The 26,379-nt window shown below is 47.9% G+C and overlaps 1 protein-coding gene across 2 annotated transcripts in view; it reads right to left on the minus strand.

Moving 5' to 3' along the window:
- Positions 1–14,557: 14,557 nt before the first annotated feature.
- The window catches only part of BNC2 (basonuclin 2), a 332,447-nt gene continuing 320,625 nt past the window's right edge, over positions 14,558–26,379 (minus strand). For both annotated transcript variants that reach the window (XM_030885343.2, XM_030885344.2), the window contains one exon: positions 14,558–17,779. In XM_030885343.2, the coding sequence (XP_030741203.1) occupies positions 17,119–17,779 (661 nt within the window). In that variant the 3' untranslated portion in view covers positions 14,558–17,118. The remainder of the gene's footprint in view (positions 17,780–26,379) is intronic.

The following is a 26,379-nucleotide window of genomic DNA, read 5'->3' on the forward strand; positions in this document are numbered from 1 at the left end:
ACATGCCTGTATTTAGACCACAATAAATATCCTTTGCCCCTAGTTCTTTCCTCTATTTCCTTTTATTTTCCTCCTGTCCCACCATCATGTTCGGCCTTCATTAGGGTTTAGTAATTCCTCGCTGCTACATTGCCCTTGATGAAGCCCCATCAGGCATCCTATGCCCTTCTCTCCACTGATCTTAGTTTACTTGTTGTTCCCTTGTCCTTGGTTTGGTCCCCAGCCCCCTCCCCTTCTAAGTGCAAGATTCTTAAGGTTGCTCTACTGGTGGTCATGAAAGGAAGGAGTCATTAGAGGAAGGAGCAGCATCTTCACATCTCAGCTGCTTCCCTCGGTGTTAGAGAGCAAACACCAAACTCACCTTGCCAGTCAACAAGTTGCATAAAGTGAAGCTGGCATTTACTTCTTTGCTTTAATTGTTCCCTTTCTATATCCTGTAGCCCACTTTTCCATCTTGGTCTCCGGTTTCTAATCAGTCCTCAAAGGTACGTTGTAGCTCTGCCTCCTCTCATGGGGTCCTTCACCTACTCTGGTCACCTTTATCATCTAGTCCACGATCCACCTCTTCTGTGAGCCCTTTCTCACCTGCCACAGCCTGTGAAGATGACCCCACCTTGCACCCTGTGCCTTGCCGACCACCCTTTGCTTGTTAGTCAGTGTCTGGTTCTTTGTGAGCTCTGGTCTTCCCCTTTCTGCTCTGTGATGCTGACACTAGGACCCAGCCAACTGATTCCCTTGCCAGTTGGTTCCCTGCCACATTTTGCCAGTAATGGTACTTCCAGAGAGATTAGAAGGCAGGAGGGAGAGAGAAGGGGCTTGCTCCTTCCTTCACGGCCTGCTCTGTGGAGATTGCCCCAGGCAGTAACAGTTATTGCCAACACCCAGCTTCTCTCCTCATTCCCAAAAACGGCCTCATGGCACAATCCAGAGTACCAACAATGCCCTCTCCTCAGAAATCTGAAATGCATGTTTTCTGGGCTTCTCCTTCAAGCTCCTGTGATCAGAGCCCTTGCTAGACTGCACTGCTTTCCCAAATCTGAGCCCCTAGCTCCATGAGGCACTTTCCCCACACTCCGGGGAACCACAGGTAAGGAACAGCACCTCTGCTTCACACATCTAAGCCCCAGTTCAGTAATGGCTGCCCGTTAAGCTTCCAGGTTTGGTGACTCAACCTCTTCCCTTTATCTCTTAAGAGACCGTAGCTACTTCCTGTATATACCATGCATTTTCTTTTCAAGCTTCTAGGACTCATTTATCTAAAATCCTAGATTAAATTCTCTCTATTGAAATACCTAGTGAGTTTTCCTTGTTTCCCAGTGGATGCTGACTGGAAATTTCAGCTCTTGGCTAGGGTCTTTATGCTGCTGAGGAGGTGCCGTGTTTGACTTCGTGACTGCTGCTTCCAGGGCATTGATTGTGGAAAGGCTCGACAACATCAGTGTTGTCTCCAGTCATCTCTCCCTGCTCTGAGACCCAGAATGTTTGCTGGTTGGTTCATAGGGCGTGAGACTCCTGGAGAGGATGAGGGTGGAGGGTGAAGAGAGCAGGGCTCCTTCTTAGACAAACAGACTTGGGTTCATCTGCAGTGGTCTGTTACCTAACTTCGTGAAGCCTCCATTCTCGCAGCTGTGAAACAGAGTGCTAATGCTTATTCTACAGGGGGCTTGTGGGGCTTGTGTGAGGACATGTCAGTAAAATGCCTGGTCTATTTGTAGCAGAAGAAGAACCCTCGAGTTGTAATGCTGAGTCAGGAGTTAGGGCTTGGGTGATTCAGCTGACTTCTCCTCCCATATATTTTTCTTCATGATTCTTTCACCGTGTTGAGCACATGTGTGCACATGTGTGCACACACACAAACACCTTACCTTTAACTTGATACTTCTTGTCCATTGTGCATCCAACACAGGTTTACTTCCCTTTGTCATTAAATCAGTGTTTCCCAAAGTGAGCAGTACCACCTCTTGGGGGTGCTGAACCAATCCAGGGGAGGGAGGTGGTGGTAAAAGCAGATACCTACACTTTATCCCTAATGATGGACTATAGCACAAAAGGTTTTAATTGTCAGGGGGCCTCTGAGTAATATTTTCTCTGAAAAGGGGATGGCAGGTGAAATCAGTTTGGGAACCTATGTATTCAACATCCTTAAAAAGCCACGCACACCCTCACGCCTGCACTTCTACCTCAAGAGCAGGGGTGGGGGCCAGCTTTCTGCCCTGCCCCCTCCCCACCTCTCTCTGCACACACAGCCTTTGTGCCTCACCTCTCTGTTCCTTGTGCTTGCTCTCATCAGCTTTACTTGTCTCTCCTGTCTGCACTACTTTTCTCTCCCACTCAATTGGCCACTGTATTGTATACCTGATCATCCAAATCCTGGGTAGACATTGTTTCAATGTCTTAGCTAAGCTTTATCATGAGGGCCCTGGTGGCACAGTGGGTTAGGAGTTGGGCTGATAATCTCAAGGTCACCACCAGTTGAAGGGAAAAGAGGAGGGGAAATTCTGCTCCCATAAAAACTGACAGCCTCAGAAACTCAAAGGGGGCCATTCAACATTGTCCTATCGGGTCACTGTGAGTCAGATTGACTTGATGGCAGTGGAATTTTTTGTTTGTTTGTTTGTTTGGGGATGGGATTGGGACAGGTAATCATGTTCTTAACTTTATCCTTGGCTGTCTCATGGGTCACCTGTCAGATGATGGATAGGCCGTCCTTGATTCAGGTACCTGAGCCTGGCTGGTCCCTGGGTCTCTCACTGTTATGCAAACCACAGAAAGGAGGTTTCCTTGCATAGAGGCGATGGATTTCGCTGGTGAGAAAAACCAGGCATGGTGCGTACTGTGGCACCTGTGTCAATCCCCAAGTCCAGAGGACACCAATGGTGCTCTCATCTGCCTCATGCGGCCTGGTCCTCTGGCTGAGCACTCCCTCCTTGACACTTCTACTGTCCTGCCGTCACTTGGGTCTGGTTCTCCCCTTAGCCCCCTGCCTGATCTCCTTTGCTGGTTTATCTCCCCCGCTCAGCCGCCGTCCCCCCTTGAAGAAGCAGCTAACCCATGAAGTGTCCAATGGAGACTTGATATCTAGATGCTCTCTCTTTACCCCTGAATCCCTGCTCCCCTGTGTATGTCTGAGGTCCCATCAGGACCTGTAGGCCATTGACCAGCTCCGGTGATATGCTCAGGTCTTACCTGCTGTGCTAGATAGGGTGGCGGGTTATAGATCGGGCTGCTAACCATAAGGTCAACAGTTTGAAATCACCAGCAGCTCGGCTGGAGAAAGATGAGGTTTTCTACTCCTCTAAAGAGTTACAGTCTTGGAAGCCCACGGTGGCAGTGAGTTGGATTTCAGTTTTGCAACAGGAAAGATTCCTGGTTAAAACATCACTCAAATGTACCTGTTTCCTTTCCCATCACAATTTGTGTGTGTGTATGTGTGTGTGAGTGTGTGTGTGTGTGTGTGTGTTCCCTAAGAAGGCTCTTGGGCACCCGAAGGTGTATCTTGTCTATATTGACGGCTGGCAGCTGCTGTCAAAATGCCCTTTGACCCCCTTGTGGCTTCCCTTCTCTCACAATACACCGCTGGAAACTAGCTGATGAATGCTTCCACCTGAAGCTCACGCCAGTCAATGGGCTCACCTCTCAAGCTCTGATGGCCCAGCGGTCCGTGTGACACCCCCATGAGTCAGCACACTGGGTGACAGTGAGTGTTTTACTGGCTCGGCTTTCACAGCATTAAAAAAGTCATGTGAGATAGCGGATCTATTCGATTTTCCCACGTGCTCCTGTCTAGCATTTCTTGAGGACCCGCTTCTCTGCGGATCTTACAGTGGTCCTTCCTTCCCTTCTTGCAGCAGGCGTGCCTTGAGCGGGTTTTTCTGCCCTAGCGGCGGGTTCCTGCCCCCAGAGCGTCTTCTCTCCCCTACCTTCTGGAGGGAGCTTTCCAGGGTTAGCAGTAGGGGTGGCGGCTCTTTGCTTGCAGTCCTTTTAACGACACTGTTCTGCCTCCTCCTGGCAGACTGTTTCTGATGAAAAGCAAAACAAACAAAGAGCCCCCGGCCCTCTCGCCCCAGTGCCGCCACAATCCAGTGAGTTCAAACAGGGGGGATGGAGGGGAGGAACGGCACCTTCCTGCCATATTGGCGAGACTGAATTCCCATCTTCTTCCAACCTCCAATTGCCACCGGTTTTCCCCTTAGAGCGCTGGGGGTGGGGGGCGAGTCCCACCGGGCATTCACCCACCTCTGCAGCTGCTCTCAGAGTCAAGGTGACCTGCCCCCCAGTGGACCCAGAACTGAACCCAATCTCAAGGCCAACTTTGAGTTTGGCTTTAAAGGCTCATCCACCTGGTCTATCTCCTCCCAGTCACCCATTCGAGGATTGTCAATTAAAGCCCTACTGTGCGCCCGGTAAGTGGATTGCAAGCTGGGTGGGGAACCCACCAGCCTCTCTGGGGGAGAAAATGGAGGTGGACAGCCCCTGTTAAGGTTTAGATCCTGGGAAACCCTATGGAGCTGTTCCCATCAGCCCTGGAGGGTCGCTTTGAGTTGAAAGCAATTTGAGGGCAGTGGGTAGGAGGTATTAAGGAGCCCTGCTGGTTCAAGAGCTGAGCACTCAGGTGCTAACCCAGAGGTTGGCAGTTCAAACCCCTCTAGCCATTGCTCCAGAGAAAGACCTGTAAAGATGCCAGCCTACAAAACCCATTTTCCCCATGAGATGACTGTGAGTTGGGCCCCATTCTGTGGCACCCACAGGCACCATAGCCATGCCCCCACTGTGAGCACTGAGAAACACCCCCTCTTTAAGGGAGTGAGAGCCCAATTTCCATATGAGCTGTAGATGTGGCAAAACCATTCCCCCATGAACTGTTTTGCTCTCGTCCCCTCTTCCCCCTTGCGATCGATCGCTCAGTAAGAAAAGGGAAAGGGGTTTTGTTGCCACCCTCCCTGAGAAGCGAGGTCCTTCTCAGAGCCTGAAGGCATCGTCCATGGTGAGCATGGTGACTGTGGCTGAGGGTGTTGGAAAGAGTGGTGTTTTCAAACACGCAGGTTTGTGGTTTGGGAAAGGACAGAAAGCCTAAAAGCCTAACGTCTTGCAGGATTACTTTCTGCTAAAGGCCCATGGATGTGACCTTGGAATACCATCCAATAAGTGTTTTGCTTGCCGTCTGCAAATGACTGTGTGAAACTTTGCAAGGAAATTCTCCACTTAAGGAAGGAAAAAAACAAACAAAACAAAGGAAAGGGGGAGAAACATTGAAATTGAGATCCCAGTGAAGAACCCGGATGGAAAACGATGAGAGTGCTTATAATTGTTAATAGCATTTGTATTTGTAAAAAGGAATCTCTCTAAAAACTTGGAAGTGGCCTAATAATTTTAAATGACCTCACCCAGCACATGTCCCTTCCCCAACCCTGATAACCTCCAAATCCAAAGGCTCACGAGCAGTGTTTTATTTATTTTTAATTTTTTAGCCTTCCAATAACTTGAAGTTGTTGCACAGCGCCCAGGACCTGGGATCTAAAATGATCGGAGTCCATTATATATATATATATATATCGGAGCCCATTATATATATATATATATATTTTTTTTTTTTTCCCCCTATAAGCACTAACATTTGGAAAGGAGTCAGGGTACAGTCGAACCTCAGAGGATCAAAATATATTGAACTGATTTTTTTTTTAACTCGTATCAGCCAAGAAAAGAGAAATTGGACTGAACACCACCGTGGCGAAGGGAGAGGCTGAAGGGCGAAGCAAAGGCTGCAGGTGGCGTGGCCAGACGCAGACGGAACGTCTCCGACCAAGGTAAGACGGAGTGAAGGCAGGTTGGCCGTGACCCTGCCATCAGAAGCTGGGCTCGGCCCAAGGAGGCTGCAATGGGGGGACTGCTCCTGCTCCCCAGTCCACACGCGGGCCAGGGGGTGCTCCCAGATGGGGCCTTGTGGATTTCTCCTTTCTGACGGTGCCTCCTCGGAGGGAGCCGGATCTCTGAAACCGTCCGGGTCTCCAGGCTTAGCTTTCCTCCTCCCCACTTTCAGGGGCTGCAGCAAGGGCCGCGTTTCAAGCGGCACGTGCAGCGCACGATTGCTGCTGCTGGTGGCAGCAGGCGGGCCACCCTGCCTGTCGGTGACCAGCACGGGGAACTCCCTCCGCCCGCCTGGCTCGCGGCGACGAGGGTTCAGGGCGCAAGCTAGAAATCCAACCACAGGCCCTTTGCAAAGGACAGTGTCCCGAGGGCTCCTGCCGTGTGACAAAAGCCGTGGGACTTTACTGACTGTGGGCCTCTGGTGGGTTTGGAGTCAGGGTGCAGACACTGGTACTCAGCCCCGAAGCTATATAGGGATCTCGTGTGTGTGTGTGTGTGTGTGTATGCGTGTGTGTGTGCCGGAGGCTCTGCGCTCTGCCTGGCACGCTGGCTCCGAGCACGTGTCTGTAAACCAGGATGGCACACCCGTCTGCGAGGCGGCAGCACCGAGCCTGGGCAGCCGCCGCCGCCCGGGTACTTGTTGACTGTGGCCGAGGGTTGGCTGTTTATCTTTTCAAGGAAGGCTTCAGGAAGAGGTCAAGGCAGTGCCACTGTGCGCAAGGCTGTCGCCCCGCCCGCAGGTGAAATCAATGTGAGGGCCTAGGCCGCCATCAGTTATGCGCCCGGCTGCTGGGGCCTGAATCCCATCGGAGACCTATCAACATGAACTAGCACTGTAGGGAAATCTCGGCTGCTGCGCGTGCTAATCAATACCTCTGTTCATTATGCGTCTCTGATGAATATGGGTAATGATTGGGTGCCTGAGAGTCAGGTGACTTAAAAATAACTGCGCCTTCCTGCGATCGATGGCTGTCCCCCTAGGATGACTTCGGGCAATTCAATATTCTCCTACGCCCCTCCCCAGGCCCCCACCCAGACAGCCCACTCCCGGCTTCGTGGACCGGGCAGCTTGGTCCTCGGAGCGGCGTTATTAAATTAGTAGCACTTAATCGACTGTCATATTGTCAGTGACGTCCGGGCCAGCCAGCAGCACCGGCTCTGAGGCGCTCAGGGCTCGGAGCTGAATTCCTGGGTGCCTCTTGGCTAAACAGGAGGGTCGCCGCTATTTAATAATATATAAAACAATAAAAACAGGTGTGTTTTTTTATGGAAGGAGAAGCTGTGAGGGGGAATTTATGCCAATTACAGGCGCATTGTGACAGATGAAAAGATCATAATTAGGCTTGGGGTTCCTGCAGGAGTATAGTCACACGTCCAGCGCGTTCATATCCAAATCCCTCCTCTGAGGTGGACTTCCAACTTGTCATTTCTTCCTTTCTAGGGTCCTTGGTGTGTGGGGGGGAATGGACCCAGGGAGGTGGGCCTTTCCAGTCCTTTCACCTCCATCTCTGCTCACTCCTCGGTGTCTGGAGATGGACAGCTCCTTACTGTGGCCCGAGGGCAGGGGAGTGATGGTGCCAACTGGCTGGCAAGTGCCCTGTGGCCCAAGGCCTGGGGGCTGCTGTGGCATCTGGGTAACCCACACCAAGCCCTGGTGATACGTAGTCATTTAAAAGGTCAACAGTTCGTTGCTTCGAGGGAGAAAGACTAGACTGTCTATTCTCACTGCCCTACGGGGTTTCTTTCTGGATGCAGGAGCTGAGAGAGAATACATAGGCGAGCAGAGCCTCTGTACGTAACCATCTGTACGTATCATCCTGCTGGCTCATGGGCAAATTGGCATGGGAGGCGGGGAGGGGAGGGCAGGAAGTGCACTTGCAGGAAGCAGAGGGGGGAAGACACCAGAAGAGTGAGGAGGCAGCCCCCCCCCCCCCATACCCAAAAGGTATTCCCATAGCCTGTTGCTAAAGGACTGGGGTCGGATCTTCCTGGGCTCTGCTGGGACTGACTGGGACCCTGGCAGCTCCAACCTGGTTTTCCCACCTGAATTTCAGAGAGGAGTTTGATCTTAACCTGGAGTCTACTAAACACCAGGAGATGGTTGCTGTGTCACCCGATCATGAGCATGAACAGGGCAAGTGACATTGAGGGCTGATGGCTCCTCAGAGTGTCCCGTAAATCATCCAGGTCAGACACGACCAGAGACCGATAAATCTTTAATATAAAAATTGTACAAGAATTTTGATACAAATTACAAGAGGTATTTGGACAAAATATGAATAAAATTCCATTTACATCCCCAAACCCTTACGCATTTTATGCAAAAGACATACCGTAGACAGTTATAGTACAGAAAATACAACAGAGAGCAAATTTAATTCCCTTAGACTACTAGAAAACAAAAACAAAAACAAAAAAAGGGCAAAACGAAACAGAACACGGAACCCTTGGTTCAGGTACAGACAGTCTTGGTGAAGCTGCTAACAGCAGGAGAATCCGATCTGAGTGGTGCACTCTGTCCCCGTGCCCGGGGCAGCTGCTCTGGGTGCGGACTGTGGTTCTGCCACGGACTCATTGGAACCATGAGAGCAACTGAGGCAAAGGGAAACCCAGCGCCCTCACTCTGGGGGAGGGAGAGGGCGCATCTCGAGAACATTGCTCTCTCTCTAGCTATGCCCATGCCGTTGGGGTCACTTGCATGCAGGTGAGCCTAAGGGTTTTGTACTGAGACACAGCTCAGAGGGGTCTTGGGGAGCAGGTCTCGCTTGTCCGGAAAGGGCAATGCCCTGGTTAGCAGTGGAAAGGTTTTCTGACCCCTCCCCACTGCCTCCACCCAGAGTGAGAATGCCGACCACATGCACACCTTGGGCAGCCCCCAACCTTGCACTTGGTCAGCCTCGCAGGTCCCTTCCACATGGACACGGGTAGCAAACGCTCTCTCCAGGGCAGAGGAACCAGTGTTTGTGCCACAGGCACATGCACCAGTTCACATGGTGGTCCTATCCGGTTAATTGAGAATACAGGGCATCTCAGTCACTTAGGTCATATAAACCCTGGGCGGCGTAGACTGCAGATGAGTTTCCAAAGCTATCCAAGTCAGGGTGAAGGAGGGCGGGCTTGCCCTTCTTGCTTCAGAAAAGATTGGGGGGCGGTGGGGACGGAAGATCAGAAGCGCGAAGAGCAGAAGTGAGAAAGCACTCTGCCCGGGGCAGGGAGGTTCAGGAAGGCAACGAGAGGAATGGCTTACTCTGTACACAGGCATGCATGCAAAAAAAAAAAACAAAAACAACCAACCAAAAAAATCCAAAATCCCTAGGTGAGACGCCAATGACCGTCAGACATCTCAGGGGCACCTATTAATTCAGCACACTGTCTGGGAGTTGAAGAGTCGGCACCGCGTGCGCTCTGGCCCATCTACACAGGCCCTCGTGCTGGGTCTCCCAGCTCAAAGAAAGCGGGTGGGAGCTCAGCCGCCCTTGTAGGGGGATTACCTAGCAGGCTGGGGCCTTCTCCCCATCTTAGAAAATGCTTCGAGGGCCAGATGACTAGAGCACTCCCACACCCTGGGCTCCCCAGAGCCTTGTCTCAAGCCTTGCAATCTGTAACCAAAGTGGGCAGAGCCGCTTAATAATTGATGGTTTGCCATCTAAGCTGTGCATTATCTCAGCATCACATTTGGCAACAGGAAGCTGTATAAAGTCTTGGTATAGCACTTACTCTCTCTTCAAGAAATATATATATTTATATATATTTTATATAATATATAATATACATATATTATATATTATATATTTATATAATATATATATTATCTACTTCTCTCCGATTTTGAGAAAATATCTTTCTCTGTTCTTCCATCCCTTCCAAGACTCTTTTTAAAAGAGAAAGGAAACCAACAAACGCATTACCCTCAAAAAACTGGAACTGTCTCTCAACATTCCTGTTGCTTAGAGTGAAGGGGAGGTGGCGAATACCAGCAGGACCCGTGCAATTTTGGCAACTGAGTTTTCAGGGAAGCTGTGATTCCACCAGGGTGTTGGAGAAGGGATTGTAACATCCACACTGGGGACTTCCAAAACACTTCCCAAACAGCCTTTTCTCTAACAGTCTTTTGTCTCAAAGTGCTTTCTTTCTGAGCCCTCAGACTGGGGCAGTGCCTCGACTTAGCCCAGGTTTGTCAACACACCTGTCCTCTCCTTCCCGAAGTGCGTGTCAGCGCCGACACTGCGTCTGTCCGGTTTGGTTGACTGCTCTCTTACTTGAAGCTTGTCTGTTCACAGCAAGGTTGACCGTGTGTCAGACCTGCTGCGGGAGGGTGAAAGAGGGAGGATGGGATCGCCTACTTGCTGAAGGATGGCAGACCCACGGGTCTCGAGTGTCACTGAAGTCACCAAGGAGCCACAGTTTGGGCTGCCACCTAAGTAGTTCACTGCATGGCAACCTGTCGTCACCGAACCCTGCATTAAGTGTCGGTGGGAACATCTTCGCCTGTTCTTTCTTTGTCCTGTCAGTACCCGAGTTTGAAAAGCTCGCCGTCTTTCTGCTTAACAACCTTCTCCAAATTGTGGAAGGGTTGTTTCCCCTTAAGGATCAGGAAGATGTCTGCTACAGCGGGAAGCCTGGCGCTTCCTCTCTACAGGGTGTCCAGATGAACAAAGTGCGGGTCAATCCATGTCTGACACGATGGGCTTGGGGACTGGCACCAGAAGAGAATGCACATGCTTCCACCAAGGCTTGGAGCCCACTGTTCAAAGGGTTTGCTCGCCCTTATCCACTAGGGGCTCACAGCCAATTGGTTTTTAACTCACACCGTTCTTTAAAAAGGGGGTGTGTGTATGTGTGTGTGTGGACATTGTCATCCTCTCATCGATCCTATGTTCGTATGCTGCCAACATGCAGGAGACCCGGCTACTATTGCAGGGCCGGCCTCAGTGCTCCCAGAGTGACGGGCATGAAGTGGAACGCCACAGCAGCAGACAAGGCATGCTGTCACAGACCGCCTCTCCCCTGGCCTGCTGTTGAAGCCATCTCGTGACTGTCCACTTCATGCTGGAGGGCGCACTGAGGGGCAGCCAGGAGTGCCACGCTGAGGAATGCCCAGACAAAGACAGGTTAAGATGTGTGCGCGGGGGTGGGGAGACGCGAGGAGAACGTGAGAGAGGGAGTATCAGGGCCGGTGGTGGGGGAAGCCTAGTCCTCGTACTCAATTTCCCCTTCACAAGGGATAAACAGGCAATTACGCATCCTTTTATATTTGATGGCAAGTGCTGAACTGGAAAGCGCACTATTAGTTTGTGTCCCTTCAGGGCCAGGGCAATAAGCAGCCGGCAGAGCTTGGGCTGAAGCCGAGAGGGTGCTGTCTGCTGTTAGTGTGACAGCCTTGTCAGTGGTGTTCACATTACTGGACGGTAATAAAGTGACAAGTAAGTTATTAGAAAGATATGAGGTGAGATTGAACTGCAACTCCTGGCCTGGTCCCCCCACCCCCCACCCCCACCCCCGCCTTTGTCATGGTCCACTATTTGTTACACACTGAGCCTTGTCTCCAGGCCGAGTAAAGGAAGATTTTCTGTCCCTTTCTCAGTAAAGGTCAAATGAATTTACAGCACGCCTTAGAGAAGAATATGGTTTTATGACGACTATAGCTAGCGTGGCCCTTTAAATAAAGATATAGCATTATAATGAACACTAATGCCAGTCCAATTCCAGGTACTTATAAAAGGCTTAAAAAAAAAACAACCCCAAAGCCCCCAACCCCCTATTAAGACATTTGCCCAAGGGACAGTCCTTGTTGCCCAGTTATTATCGAGTAGCCGGCAAGTCTCTGTGCATGATGGAGAAAACAAGGAGGGCAACCTGGGAGACAGAGATGGGTGTTTGGGCCAGTGTGATGCTAATGCCCAGACCCAGTGACAGCTGCATTTCCACCAGGGTCACTGAAAATCACCCTTCGTGGCGGAAAATATGGGATTAAGATTTCTGGGAGCAATCTTAAGCAGCACGAACAAGACCGTGACTCTGAAATGGTGTCCACCCAAGTCCCTTTACTGTCTCTTGGAAGTGGAATGAGGACATCCTATTTGGAACTGACCTTTGGCCAAGTAGTAGTACCACTGGGGGCTTCGTAGCACTGGCACAGTGATGTGGCCATGACGGGTACACGCTGGCACCTCTCCCCTCCTCGCCATCCTTTCTAGACCCTGCAGGGACCCGTGCCTGCTTCTGAGCACCAAGGGACTGTGACATCTTCCCCCAGTCAAAAGCAAAAATGCCAACCGGAGACCCCTAAACTGTCTTGCGGCATTGGTGACTCCCGAGGAACTGGAGCGGTCCCTCACTGCTGTCCTTCCGGACTGGTGCTCAGGGGCACACCTGGCCCCAGGGAACTCTTCAGGCCACCTGACGATACCCTCTCACCCCCATCCCCTGGATGCTGCATAGGGTTGTTCCAGCATTCTCTATTGCACAAATGTCTCCGTTGCGTAAGCCACATGCAGACCCCGGGTTACAAGCACATTGCTTTGGTGTTAGATTGTTTGGTCAGCCGAACAGGTGCACAGGCCTCATTGAGCTTGGCATTAGTGCAAGAAATGCTTACTCTTTGCAATGAATGAAAAGCTGCCTTGACTAGGATGAATTTTGTGAGGGCCGGTTCAGATCTCTCATAAAGTGAGGGCACTGGTATATACCATTAAGGGCAAGTTGATGAGTCAGGCATTCATAACCAGGGGGCTGCCTGTATGTGTTTTTCTAACAGGTTCCAAGTTTCTGCTCAGTTTCCTATCTTCTCTTGATTGACAAACTGGGGTTCCTATCTTGCCAGTCACCATTTATTGTCCTCTTAAGTCCTTTAGAGCCCTTAAAAAAACTGTCTGTGTATGTATTTTTCCCACTGGGGGAAAACTTTAAAAAACACAGACAAAAGTTCCCTAATTTAAGTACTCTCAGGTTTAAGGGAAAATACAATTAATTATTTTAAGATCTAACTTGTCAGGATTCTCAAAGGCAGGACTTCAGAGGTATGTGCAGGGGATGAAAGGAAGTTCGTTTTGGAAGATTTGTTGGAGCTTGCAGAGGTAGTGGGTCCTTCGACAGCAGCTGTTATTTACTGGTCGACGGCCTCCTCGACTGTGAACAGCCTCAGTGTAAGTCAGGACTGCCTCGATCAAGCCGTTTGCAGCTGGCAGCATGTCCTCTCCCAATGGCGACTGGCTTCTTTGTGTTTTAATTGCCAAGAGTCCCTATTCTCATTTGCTGGGCACTCCCCTGGGGAAGAAGGTCACCTTTTATTTGATGGCATAGTTTCTCCGGAGTGGGGAGAGTGGCTTGGGAAGCACCCAGGATGAAAAGGTTTTGAATCGAAGAGCAATTGTCCACCAGCATGGGGCTTGTTCACGAAAATCATGACCATTGTGCTCCCGTGTTTAAAAAAAAAAGTCTTCTTGTTGCTTTTAATTTCGAAGGTGGCACATGATACCCCTCGGACTTTCAGAGGCACCGGGGGGAAGTGGGTGCCTGGGCCAGGACCAGCAATGGCTTCCGTTGTTTCCCCTTTTGAATAGAGTTGTTAGCAAAAGACGGTCCGCATTTTTAGAACATCCTTAAAACCAAACGACCTGCCCTTCCATAGCATGCAGGCAATTCCCGGAAACGGGCTTAGTTTTTCTGGTTACAAAAAACGCAGTTATCCATGGGCAACAGTTTCACCACCAGCCAGGGGACCTGCCCGCGAAGAAGATGAAATAAGAAAATGCTACTTAGAAGGAAATCCACATTAGTAATTTTCAGCCTGCACAGGGTGAATGGAGCCAGAGAGACAGAAACGGTGTAGCGGGAGGAAACTCCTGTGGAGAAGAAAACACCCGAACAGAGAGGGGGAAAGTTAGTCTTCAAATACCTCTGTTCTTCCCATCTGCAAGGAGGCTGGCAGAGCACCGCTTCCCCAGGCTTACAGGAAAGTCAAAACACTGCTCTCAGGTCCACTCCCACCAACAAGGTCACTTTGGGGCCAGAAAGATGTTCATTAAGGAGATGTACACCTCCTTTCGCCCCTTCCCCTTTTAAGCAAATAGGCTTTATATTGGAAAATGTTCCCCCTGCTACAAGGCTGACCTAACCACTGGAGGCCAGAGGTGCCAAAGTAGTAGTCAATGGTAGGGCTGAGACTTGAGAAGCGCCAGTGGTGGAGGCCTGCGTGCCATTTCCGACAGAGCACAGGTGGACCTTTGTACCTCGGAGCAAGGGAAACCTGTTGACATCGCATTACTTCTTCGGGACCTTCTCTAATGGGTTGTACACAAGATTGGTGGAAAGCACCAAATATATTTGTTTTCAGTCTGGTTCATTTGCTGATGTGACCTGCTGAGAGCCCTGTAATTCACTCACTAGGGCCAGTTGACCTTTTACTCGACATTAAACAGACCAAGCATTGATTTTGCACAAGATGAATTCTAATACCTCAACCATGAGCCTAACCTCTAAGAACTGCCAACATAAAAATGTGTTATTTTAATAAAACTAGGTATAATTTTATTCTGGGCTGTGTAAAGCCCCAAACCCAGTGTTTCTATCATCTTTTGGGCGGGGGGCGGGGGAGCAGGGACATGGAGAGATGTTAAAACTATTTCCCCACCTCTTTGAGTCTAACCACTTAGTGAGGCACCAGAGCGAGACAGAGAATGCTAAGCGGACGGAGTGTTTGCAAACAAACTCTTCATTATTCTAGTTTGGTCTTTCACAAACATACTATACAGAGTCGTATATGGTATAAAACAAAGGAACACATCTCTGTCTACTCAATTTAACACAACACCAAAAATAAAGCAATGAAGACTTTGGGGGAATTGAAAAAGTACAAGAAAACAAAACTGGTGACTACTAATTCCTCAGCTTTTGACCGTAAACATTTGTCATTTAGTGGACAAAGTTTCTTTCGTACTGCAAATACTTCTGGTCTTTCCTTCCTGTAGAACAAGTGAAGAACTGAACCCCGTAGCATCCCCGGAAGACGACAGAGAAGATGAAGCTTCTTCCTAGCTTCTCTTTGAAAACCTCTTGTTTCTGAAATGCTCACAAACAAAAATACTGACTCCCCCAAGTAGCCATGCTTTTCTCTCCTTTTGGAAATAATAAATACTGTGAGGTACAATAAATCCTACAGGAATAACGACAACAACAGAAACATATTAACAGTTTCCTTTGGCAAATTTAACGGAAGTGAATGCTGATGTGAACATAGAAAAAAATGACAAAACATTAAAAAAATGGAAATGTGAAAACAAAGGAGGTGGGGGGCGGGGTATTCCTAACCTTTAGGCGATGGGAGGAGAGAAATGTTTGAGGCCATTCAATGTAGAAAAGAAATACAATCCCTTTAAACGACTCGTGTGTGCACTGATGAGATAGTCTTCTCTCACTTTTTCTTCCCCGGAAAAAAAAAAGGAAAGCTGACAGGCCGCCTGTCCCGACACCCCTTGCTCCCTTCAGGGCCTTGGCTGCAGACTGAACAGGAGTAAATGTCATCCTTTCGTCAGTATGTTGTGTTAACCGAGGCCACCGATGTGGTTTACCAGGTCAGGCAACATGTGTAAACATCAGAAACAAAACAAAGATAGGAGACCAGCCTCCCCCACACCCCCTTCTCCCCCTCAGTGGCTTCATTTCAGGCTGCTCTCCTTCCTCTCTGACATCAGACACACAACCCAGAACACGGTCTGCAAGCGCCCCTTCTTCGGGCTTTTCAGAGAGGAGTGTTGCTCAATTCAAGTTCAGCACGTTTGCAAAAGCTTCCCAGGACTGCTGTGGCTACTGGCTTTTGATTTTGTCTAGCGCACAGGCCTGACGCACAGCACTACGGCAGAACTGGCCACACAACAGACAGCCCTGCGAGGGACCCCTCGGCTCAGCGTGGAGGGCGCTTTCCTTTCCTTGTGGAAGGCAAGGGCCAGGTCTGTAGAAATGAGCGCTCAACTGTCTGCAGCTCTGCTCCAAAGTGAGTCAGCTGGGCTGTGTGTGTCCTGAAAGATTATCCTGCCTCCACAGAATAAATGCCTTGGCCCTCTCACGCCACATGACTGGGTCTGCCTTTTATGGAACGTAACATAGAAGCAAGAAGGGTGCAGTGTCCATTCTAATAACATTCGGCGCTTGAAAAGAGTCGCCGAGAGTGCTTGCTTTCTTTTTTTGTAAAAAGCGGTTTTCTGGTGGCCGACAAATTGGCCTGTGGTTATGTTGAGTGACTAATTGTATTTTCTTTTCTGGAAACTTGTGCAAAGTTGGCAGTTTTGTGTTAACACTAATACTTTTGTTTGGCATTTGTGCCCTATACTGACCAGACCGTTTTTATACAAGTGGATTTTTTTTAAAAAAGACACTTACTGAAGTATGGCAATAGTTTAAGGGTAAAAAAAGAAGCATGGATATTACACATCCCCTTGTAGTGTATGAAAAAAAGTGCATGACTGGATTTATGTAATAGTACAGGGCATTAAAAAAAAAATCAGATTTGTGCTGTAACGCATGCCAGCACCTCTTTATCACTCTATCTAGCAGGTAGTAAAAACAAGACCATGTTTTTATAAAACAAAACAAACAAAAAACAACTGCATTAATGCTAACATAAATGTATAGAGCTAGCCAGCAAACTATTTTTGTTTGCCTGTGTATCTAACAGCTGGATGTAACTGTAAAAATTAAACGAGTTAAACAACCATCAATACACTTGTTTTACATCATTGGCCTCTCAAGGCATAATATTTACAGGTGAATCTGCCATGCTTTAATTGAAGATTCTCTCAAAACCTTAAAGTTCACAAAAGACAACGCTAAGAAGTTCCTTTTTTTTTTTTTTTTTGTTCCGGTCCCCACCCACCCCCTTATTACTTTTCTTTTGCAGGCAACAGTCATGGGAATCACACTCTCTCTCTGGAGATGCCCAAGGAGTGCTGTGTCAGACCGGGGCTGTGGCCCACGTGTGTGCGTGCGTGCGTGCGTAAAGGGTACTGCTTCCACATCCCCAGATTAAAGAACCCTCTTCCCCAAAACGGTAAAGAAAAAGGGGGTAAAAAAAGTAATTCAAAAGCACCTAGTGTTTCTCTCTTTTTCGTTTTAGCTAGAGAAATGTTGTGCGCGTCCCCCGTGCACACAGAGGCATACAGGCGTGCGCGCGCACACACAGACACACACACTGACTATGGCAGTTCGGGTTCGGAGGCCATCGGGTGAGAGCTGGCATTGGTTGTGTCCATCCGGGGACTACTCTACGGATGCAAAGGGGAGGTTCTTGTGGAGGTTGGGGTTCTGGCTGTGCCGGTTCCGGCTGCGCACGGAGGAGAACATCATGTTGCATCCAGGGACCTTGCACTTGTGCATCTCCCGCAGATGCACGGTCTTATAGTGCACCCGGAGGGTCCCCTTGTTGCTGTACATTTTGTGGCAAATGTTGCACACGATCCCACCGTGGCTCCCCGACAGGCTGTTGAACATGAGCGAGCCCGCGACGTCAGCCCCGAGGCTGCCAGGGAGCGCCAGGGCCTCGGCCTTGTGTGCCGACTCGCCACTGTCACTCGCCCCGTCCAGGTCGTCCAGCAGAATGCCCTCGTCACTGCCCGCGTCGGACTCCCGCGAGGAGTGGATGCTGCCGCTGGACTGGAGGCTGGAGGTGGTGCTCAGATCCAGGACCATGTAGTCGTCCGCCATGCCCCTCCCGTACCCGTTCAGGTGGGAGTCTTCCGTCCCGGCGGGCGAGGCGGCCTCTTCCCGGAGGTCGAGCCCCAGGGCGTGCTGGCCACCATAGATCTTCACCAGAAACTCATCCCGGAGGTCCTTGCTAAGGGAGGGCTGCGACGAGTCCAGGCCCATGTCATCGAGTTCTTTGGTCAACAGTTTACGGTGCAGATTTATGTTGGCACTGTGTCTGGGAAAAATAAAAGAGTTGGGGGGAGGTGGGGAGGGAAATCGATGAAGAGAGGGCGGGGAGGGGCGAGAAAAAGGAGAGCATTTTAAAATGGATTCAGCTTCCACCAGGCACCCAATAAGCACATTCACTGCTAAAGACTCCGCTCTGTTAGCATTTCGCTGCATGCTCGGGATTTGGGTGTGAGTGGCAGGGGCGGGGCCGGGGAGCTCCAGTAGCATCATTTTGCTAGGAGTGTACAATTCTTCAATGGGAGGCTGGCTGCACACCGCCCCCGCCCCAGCTCCTTTTCTCAATGGTGGTTTCTGTGCGACGTTCACAGCATCGGCCGCTGCTGCTGTCTCCCTGGCTAAGTGGGCATGCTAAGTGGGCAAAGGGAGGGCAACTTTCTTTTTGTCAGAAAGTCGAGCTTGTTTTTAAGTAAATTTGCCTAGATTTCAATAGGCCAGATTCACTGTAAACACAACAAAGCTCCACAAAATCCAAGGGCTGTTTTCTACAGGTACGGTTTAAAGGTAAAGGTCCCATTTTTTTTTTTTAAGTGAATGGTCTAGATCAGGGGTCGGCAAACTTTTGAGAGGTTGTCTCTCACAACAATTTAAAAATTGCTCGAGAGCCATAAATATCTTTTTACAAACAGATGAAATCACTATTTCTGAATCACGGTCATTTAAAACTTTCAATTTTACTTTAGAGCCACACAAACATACCGAACGACGGCACACGCACATGGCTCTGTGGCCTCATTTGCCAACTGCTGCTCTAGAGAATCCAATCGGGGTTGGATTTCAAAGAACAGTGAACCTTGCTTGTGTCCACCCCACCCCCAACCCCTTGCTCTGCGTGTCAGACTAACTGAGCTGTAGAGGAGGGGCTGGAATTGGGGTTATAGAGGGTCTCTAACCACACAACCCCCCCCCCCTTTAAAGAAAGATGTGGTCTCTTGGTTAAATCTGGTTATAAGATGCATATCATTTCAGAAGCTGCTGTATTTTATTGCTAACCAAGTTTTCACTAAGTATTTAAGCTCTTAAAATTCAAATCTGCAAATAAAAAGGAAGAAACAAATTGGTTTTTTAAATAAGGCCTACCGCCCTCCCCAAAAAAATCACATTAAGACAACAGAAGGAGCTCAAAGGGACGACATTAAAACACAGTTAAGTACAAAAGCTCAAGCACAACAATAACATGTGGCCCCTCTGTCTGAATAACTGGGACCTATGCTTCTCAAGACAAGCAGAACTTTTACTCGACTTACTGAGTTTTGCTTGTGTTTTAAAAAAACAAAAAGGATTTGCCCCACGTCCCCATAGGGGCGTCATGATTTACAGAGTCTGATACATGTTCCCATCTATCTGAAAACATTGCCTTTGTATTAATGTCTCCCATGTATTTTTAAATGCCCTTGGGCATATACCTCTCTCCACTTTCAAAGGCATACATGTTTGACAAGTACCTGAATTGAAGTTGACCCTTCCAAAAATATAACCGGATCAATAAATATGCCCATAGATAAAAACTTCTCAGTAATAATGGAAGCTCCGCGTTATGGAGAAGTTAATTGCGATGTTAGAAATAATCTAAATGGCTGGTGAAAACAAGTCCAACAGATTAGAATTAAAAAATAAGGGAGACCAAAGTAAGCCACTCCATTGGTGATAGGCATGGCTAGTACTTCTTGGGGGTGGTTGAGAGGTATGTGCCTCAGAGACAAGAAAAGTAGGCAGGGGCCTCCTCTTTTCCACACCAGACAATACCCAGCAACCCTTGGTCTCTCGGTCACAGGGGCAGCAGGCGGCACCCCAACACTGCACTTAGGAAGGCTGAGCTTACCTTGTGATAATAAGATCAGCTTTCTAATCTTTTGCTAAATCGATCACAAAAGAAAGCAAGAATGAGAGAGAGAGAGAAAGAGAGAGAGAGAGAAAACAAATTCACATTCTAGACATCTGGTTTGTTTGTTTGTTTTTAACTTAAAACAATAAAATAGGGATTTAAAATGTTCTGATCACAAAATCATTTTTCTGTCATAAGCCATCATCCCATATGCTGTCTTGATGATTTTCAGATCAGCTGCATAATCCAAAAATCATAAATCAAATTAAGACAAACCAAATTCACATCATCATCATCATCCACAAATGAGTTCTGAACAGATGCATGCATTGTGCGGAAATGGGGATGATAAACAGAAGTTGTCCCCACGGTCCCCGCCCTGACACAGCCAGTCCTCGTTCCCTTGGCGTCGGATGGCACATGACTCTGAGCGCAGGAAGTGCCTACTGTGAAGTCTCGAGCTTGCCATGTGGGCACCACACCTCCAGAGGGAGGAGGAGGAGGCGGAGAGCAAGTTACTGTGTGCACTGACACGCTATCAGTAAGATGAGCTAGAAGTAGCTCAGGTCCTCCCCTCCTCTCCACAAGCCCCCCCACCACCACCCCCGTTCATCATTTTCAACACCCTCCCCCTTTCTTCACATCATAAGCACACAGTTGGTGATGCCAGTAATCTAGAACTCGGTGTCGCTTCTCACAACATCTGCAGTTACCACTTCCTGGGTTCACGGCTGAGGAGCCAGCAGCCAGACACACAGCAGTCACATCAAGACTCAGTGCAGAAGGGAGAATAAATTAACATTGACAAACGGACGCGCTGATCTCCCAGATGGACACATCTTGCCCACGATGACTTGTGAAATGACGCATCTCCACTGATCAGTTACCAGGAAGAGATCTTTCTCTTCAGTTCTCACTTACAGTAGCAACCTGTAATCTAATTAGATGACGTCCCAGCCCTCAATATCTGTCAGCCAGAACGATGTGCAGAAATGTACAGACCCACTCTGGCACGCTGCTCAGCAGTGTCCCTTTTCCGCTGTCAGCAGTCCTGTTGGCCTCTCCTAATTTAATTATATTGACTTTTATTCAATTAAGTGCCATCCCTTGCTTTAAAAAAAAAAAGGTTTATCAATTGATTCAGGTGTAATGCAATAATAAAGATGAACTCATGGCAGTACATTAGCTCTGCTGTTCATAACGTCGGTACAGGGCTTCATTCATGGTAGTCGATTCCCATTATGCAACCACAGTTCAAGAGAATTGATTCTTTTATGGTCCTTTCTTAATCTACTTCATTTCTGTTTAATAATCCTCCTAAATGCCATATGCAAAACACTTGAGGTGGGGCTGAGAAGAATGCCTGATCCTTTCTCAGGATTGTTGGCTTGGAGGTTGGGTGGCAAACAGTATTACTGGAACGGACAAGAGGGCAAGCAAGAGGCCCATGGGGGAAAGATGGGTTGGGATTCTGCTCCTGTGCTCCAAGGGCTCAGGATCCAGACAGAGGCAGCCCTTGCATTTAACACAGCCTGTCAAGACTCTTGAGTCCAGCAACCTAAACCCCTAACTTCCGTTAACTACTGCCCCTCTGAAGGAGGAAGAAAAATACAGGGTCAATGGAAACATGAAGGCTGTTACCCATGTATTTGGAAGAGCGAAAATGAAGAGGTGAAAGGGGGAGATGAAAAGGCCACAGAGCGAGCCCGAGTACTAGGAGATGAAGGGAAGGGAGACCAGTGGCTTCGGGAAACAGTCGCTCCCCCCACCCTCCTTAGAGGGAAGAGAACTGGGTGTGTGCCGTGAGCACAACAGGGGCCGTGGGGGGCCATCTATGGGCTGCTGATTTGATTTCACCCAGCAGCTCAGCACAAGGAGGGCCTCACCATCTGCTTCCATAAAGACCAGAGTCCGGGAAACTGAAGGCTTTGCAAAGTCCGAATCCAGACTAATGGCATCGAACAACCCCAAGTCAAAGGAATTCACGAAGTGACCAATTCGTAATTCTCCAAGGATAAAAGATGATGAGCAGGCTTCCAAATCGAACACAGCAGTTCTTCTAGAAATGCATTTCTAAATATGTATCTCCAGATAAGGCAGGTAGAAATAAAGGAAGACTATCTCAGAACTTAAAGAGTTTACAACAATACACACATTATAAGTTTGTTTGTTTCTACTTGCTTTGATTCAGTAGGTCATGCAGATAGGTGGAAGGGGATTATTTTTTCAGAAATGCAATGCCCGTGGTGAGATTCCTAAGTAGAAGGGGAGGGAGGGAAGGAACCAGTTTCAGTAAGAATCTGGTCTTACGTACAGTAAGCCTCATGAACTGACCCGAAATTCAGCCTTCAGGATGGGCACTTTCCATAGCTAGATCTTCTCCATCCTTCAGTTTCTACAGACCAAGACGAGTACTTTGTGTCCAGTGGACACTTACAGGCAGGAGAAACATGGAAGTCTGCTTCTGAAAAGGATAACCTCTTTGAAGAGCCTGTGGAGCAGTTCTCCTCTGGCCTCCAGAGTCCCTGGGAAGTCAGAATCGGCTTGATGGGAAGAAGTCATAAAACTAGATTTGCCTCGGAGAAATGACACATGCACGTCTTGAAGAAGCTAGTCCCAAAACCCACTGCAGGAGGGCAGGCAGACCCCAGACCCGAAGCGTAAATGCCTGCAGAGGACAGCACTGACTGTCCATAGTTCGGGGTGTCAGAGTGGAATGCCACCTAGCTAGGACATGGCAAACTGCTGTAGCTTGCACTACTCTAGCAATCATAAACATTTCCTGTGGGCCATGTCCTCTTTTTTACTATTATTTTCCAAAAGCTTCCTCCTGAAGGCTAAAATCACCGTTAAAAGCAAGAAAGGGAATCAAGTTCTGAAGCAATACCACCAATTTTTCCCCTTAACTTTGAAAGACTGAGTGGAAGTGCTCGGACTAGACTGAAAAGGACTACCATCCGGTCCCTTCCATGTCCTCATGGAAACTGCACTTCACAACCACAGAAAACACCGGAGTTACCAGCAATCCTGACAAAGTCAGTCTCTCGCGGGATTTTCTCCCCGCTTGGTCATATTTCCTTATGTCCCTCGTCCAAATGCCCAGATTAACGCCACGCTTTTACCTGTGAAATTTACGTTTAAGAACAAAGCAATTTATTTCAAAGGAGTCATGTCTTTCAAGACTGAACAAGCTTTTGAGAAAAGATTCTTAAGTCTGAATTCGTTTGGGCAATTCAGAGCTAGTGAGTCAAAAGTACATACTTATATAATTAATATTTAAATGCCTTTGGTAAAATAGAATTGAGGTCCAGTTTTTAACTGGATTTTGCTTTATCTTCGTATCTTTGCCGCCGCCACCCCCCCCTTAAATTATATCTCTGCCCAGAGTGAGTGAGTGGGTGTGTGGGTTGAGTGCGAGAGACTGTGATGAATCTACAATTTACATCTAGATTAATCTAGATGTCAGATTGGAGTGTACTGTGGTTTACAGACTCAACAATAATCCTGTGTAAAAATACAAGCCTGCCATTCCAATCCTGAGACGTGGAAAAATTAAAACCACTGCCGCTCATCTGGTCTCTTCCTACCTGGACTGTTGTGATATACTATCTGTGGCACCTAACGTCTCAGAAAGCCTGCATTGCTGTTTGTTAATGGGTAGGGTGCCTCCAGGTCAGCATCTACAACAGAAATCATTTTGAGAAAGGTACTATATTTCGAGATTCTCTCCAGAAGATCTGAAAGGCACCCTCTAGCTTGGGAAGACAATTTGACATCGAATTCTAGTTGATAAAGCTCAACCCAAATGTTTGGAGAGTAGAGAAGAACACATAGGATGCAAGAAATAAAGCTAAGGAAATCCTGGCAAGTTGCAAGTCTGAAACTCAGCCACTTCAATCCACTTTAATATAAAACAAATCATTCACACTGGTCACGCAGACACTTCCTGTCTACATTCAAATTATTCACTTGAAGATAAGCCCCCACCAAACTCTTTAGGGGTTTGGCTAATTTACTGCACAGATACGGCACGTCTGTTGTAATAACAGGTAGGATGTATTGGGGTCGACCATTTATCAGAATTAGACTTTTTTTCTCAATTCGCAGTGAATTACGCTGCCTACACGACTCCCCTCTCTCGGAGCCCGCCATCCCCTCACGGCCCCTAATGTGGCAGGCAAACAAAATTGACAGTCTCATCTTGTCAACAAGGGGTGATTCTCCTGAGAAGGCATTTTACTTTGCAGAGGAAGCAATGTATTAATGTGCCTGTCCCAGGAATGTTAATCAGCTTCAAGCTTCCACTCTAACTTTGACGTGAACGAAATCACCAAATTGGTTTACTAAATGAATCGTAATATGCTAATAAGAAAGCATGACATATATGGGAAAGCCAAACAGATGGTTTGTTTACTCCACTTTGCAACTTTATAAATGTTGTAACTCTGAAGATGTTAGTGAGAATTATTGGTCTGCTGGCAGAGGCAAACGTGTCTTCCGCATACTAAATCTGGCACTACAGTTAGAAAACAATTTGTCATTGCTGTGGAATGCATAAAAAATGTTAATGCAGCGATGGCATTTGGGAAGGCAAGCTGGTAGGTGGGAAACGGGTTTGCTGGATGCTCAGGTTAAGTGGGGAATTGCTACCCAACAGCCCCGTTCCCTCAGTGGTCTACTTTTGAGTGGTATCTGACCTATCAAAGGCTTCTTGAGGGTGTCGATTACTCAGGGGGGACCTGTTGCTCTGTACTTGGCGATGAGTGCTAGCTGCAAACTGAACTGTGTTTTCACAGCACTTGGACAGTTTCTCAGTCGAGCATCAACGGTGGTGCTGTTTGTTCCCATGGTGGGTAAGGTGGAGGAGAGGCATCACCAACCCAGGCACCGTTTAAGCATTTATCTCAAATGAATTTAAGGCAGAATTTGAGTTTTATGTGTACTCTGGATAAGCTAACAAGTCTCCTTCATTTTACTGTCTTAATAAAACATTTCGAAGACGTATTTCCAAAATCATAGGACATTTTTTCTTTTCTCGATAACCAAAAATTGCCTGCTCTTTTAAAATTAGTATTTCCTTCCCAACACATACAACCATGGGGCATGACTTTCTTCCTGAGAGCTTTTGCAAAGATGGTATCTTCAAAGAATGGCTCACACACATCCCGAAACAGGCTAATTTGTAATCTTTTTAAAGGCTATTAGGGATAGGTGAGTTTTCCGGGGAAATGGACAGTGTTTTGTAGGATAACCAATATTATTTTTTAGCGACGGCCTTCCCTAGAAATTCTATGATGAAAGGAAACTACTGCAGCTACAGGAACAAAAGAGGATGGGCATGATTGAAAGGATGTCTTTGAAGGCATGAAGTCAGAGCTACAGTGTAAAACATGAAAACATCAGTTAGTTGACCAGCAATGCATCCCATGCTACCCAACACAGAGGTTTTAGAATCATTCAGATACTTTTTGGGCTGTTTTTGACTTTTAGGCACACAGACATAGTTGGAGATACCGAACTGTGTATTAAAGAGGGGCTGATGTCTCCCATTTGGAATTATTGACCGCTCCTCCCGCAGGTCCTACTACTATGCCGTGCACGTACTGAAAAGACCCCTAACTGTGTGCAGCGGCCCAGCGCATCACCAGCAGGTGCTCAGGGCACTGAACATTTTACCATCCACAGGCAAGGGAGAGCAAGGGAGAAGTGATCTCAAGAAACCGTGGAGTTCATCTTGCTGCCCAAGGATCATTTTGGGGCAAGAAACATTAGCGGTTGTCCCAGCCTGGCACTTAGATCTCGCTGGAAACATCTCCTCATTCCTGACCAACAAAGAAAATTTCAATAAAGTACTTTTACTGGTTTAACAACAGTGAGCTCCTGGGATTGTCAAAGTGCTCAGCCTTTTCCAAGGAGAGAAGAAATCAGCAGCTCAAATATAATTAACCTTCCATTCGCAATGCAAACTGCCAGGCTCAGGCGCTCCGCAGTCTATTAGGGAAGTTATAATGGCCAACAGGCAGAAGCAAAATTGGTCAAAAAGTTGGCTGCTGCTGTCATATTTTTGGAATTATGATTAATGGCACTAATAATGTGGATGATTATTGATATGTGTACCTCCAGCAGTTTATCATATTGCTCCGGCTGCCTACGTCCACAATAAACAGGATGCTATCATTTACCTCTTTATTGAAGGCAATCCTTCTCTTGAAGGAGCATATTCTAATTACTTCGTAATGTTTTATGTCTTAAACATTTTGCAGCTTTGGACCTTGCCAACTGCTTCATGTCTACCATTGATTAATTACTGAATGTTTAATCAAAATTTAGAACCTAATGTAGTCATTTACGAGCACGCTGCAGTGCCAAAGTAGTTAGGCTCTGCTCCCAAGTTTGGAGAGTACTGGGTTCAAACTCAAATCCCAGCCCAGCGCGAGGATCCAAGAATTTTGCCTTGGGTGCTCTGAGGTTGCCAATTCTACCTCTGCTGATAAATGGGAGGCAATCTAGCCACAGGGTGGGCAGCGTCGTTCCCGCCCCTCTGCCCACTGGGTTTCCGTCTTCTCTCCCCTACTACCATCTTCAACAGCACATCACCGCTGCTGCTTTCTGAGAACAAGAAGGTCCCCATGAACAGCCGACACAAGACCATAGTTTTGAAGTGGTTAAACAAGTGAAAAATAATTTGCTAGGACAAATACATAAGTTTTTTTTAATGTGGATTTTTTATGGTACTGTCATACAACCATTCACCGTTGAAGTTA

The sequence above is a fragment of the Echinops telfairi genome, unplaced genomic scaffold (genome assembly GCF_000313985.2).
Source record: "Echinops telfairi isolate 266 unplaced genomic scaffold, ASM31398v2 ScPeMD7_25;HRSCAF=90, whole genome shotgun sequence".
NCBI lineage: Eukaryota > Metazoa > Chordata > Mammalia > Afrosoricida > Tenrecidae > Echinops > Echinops telfairi.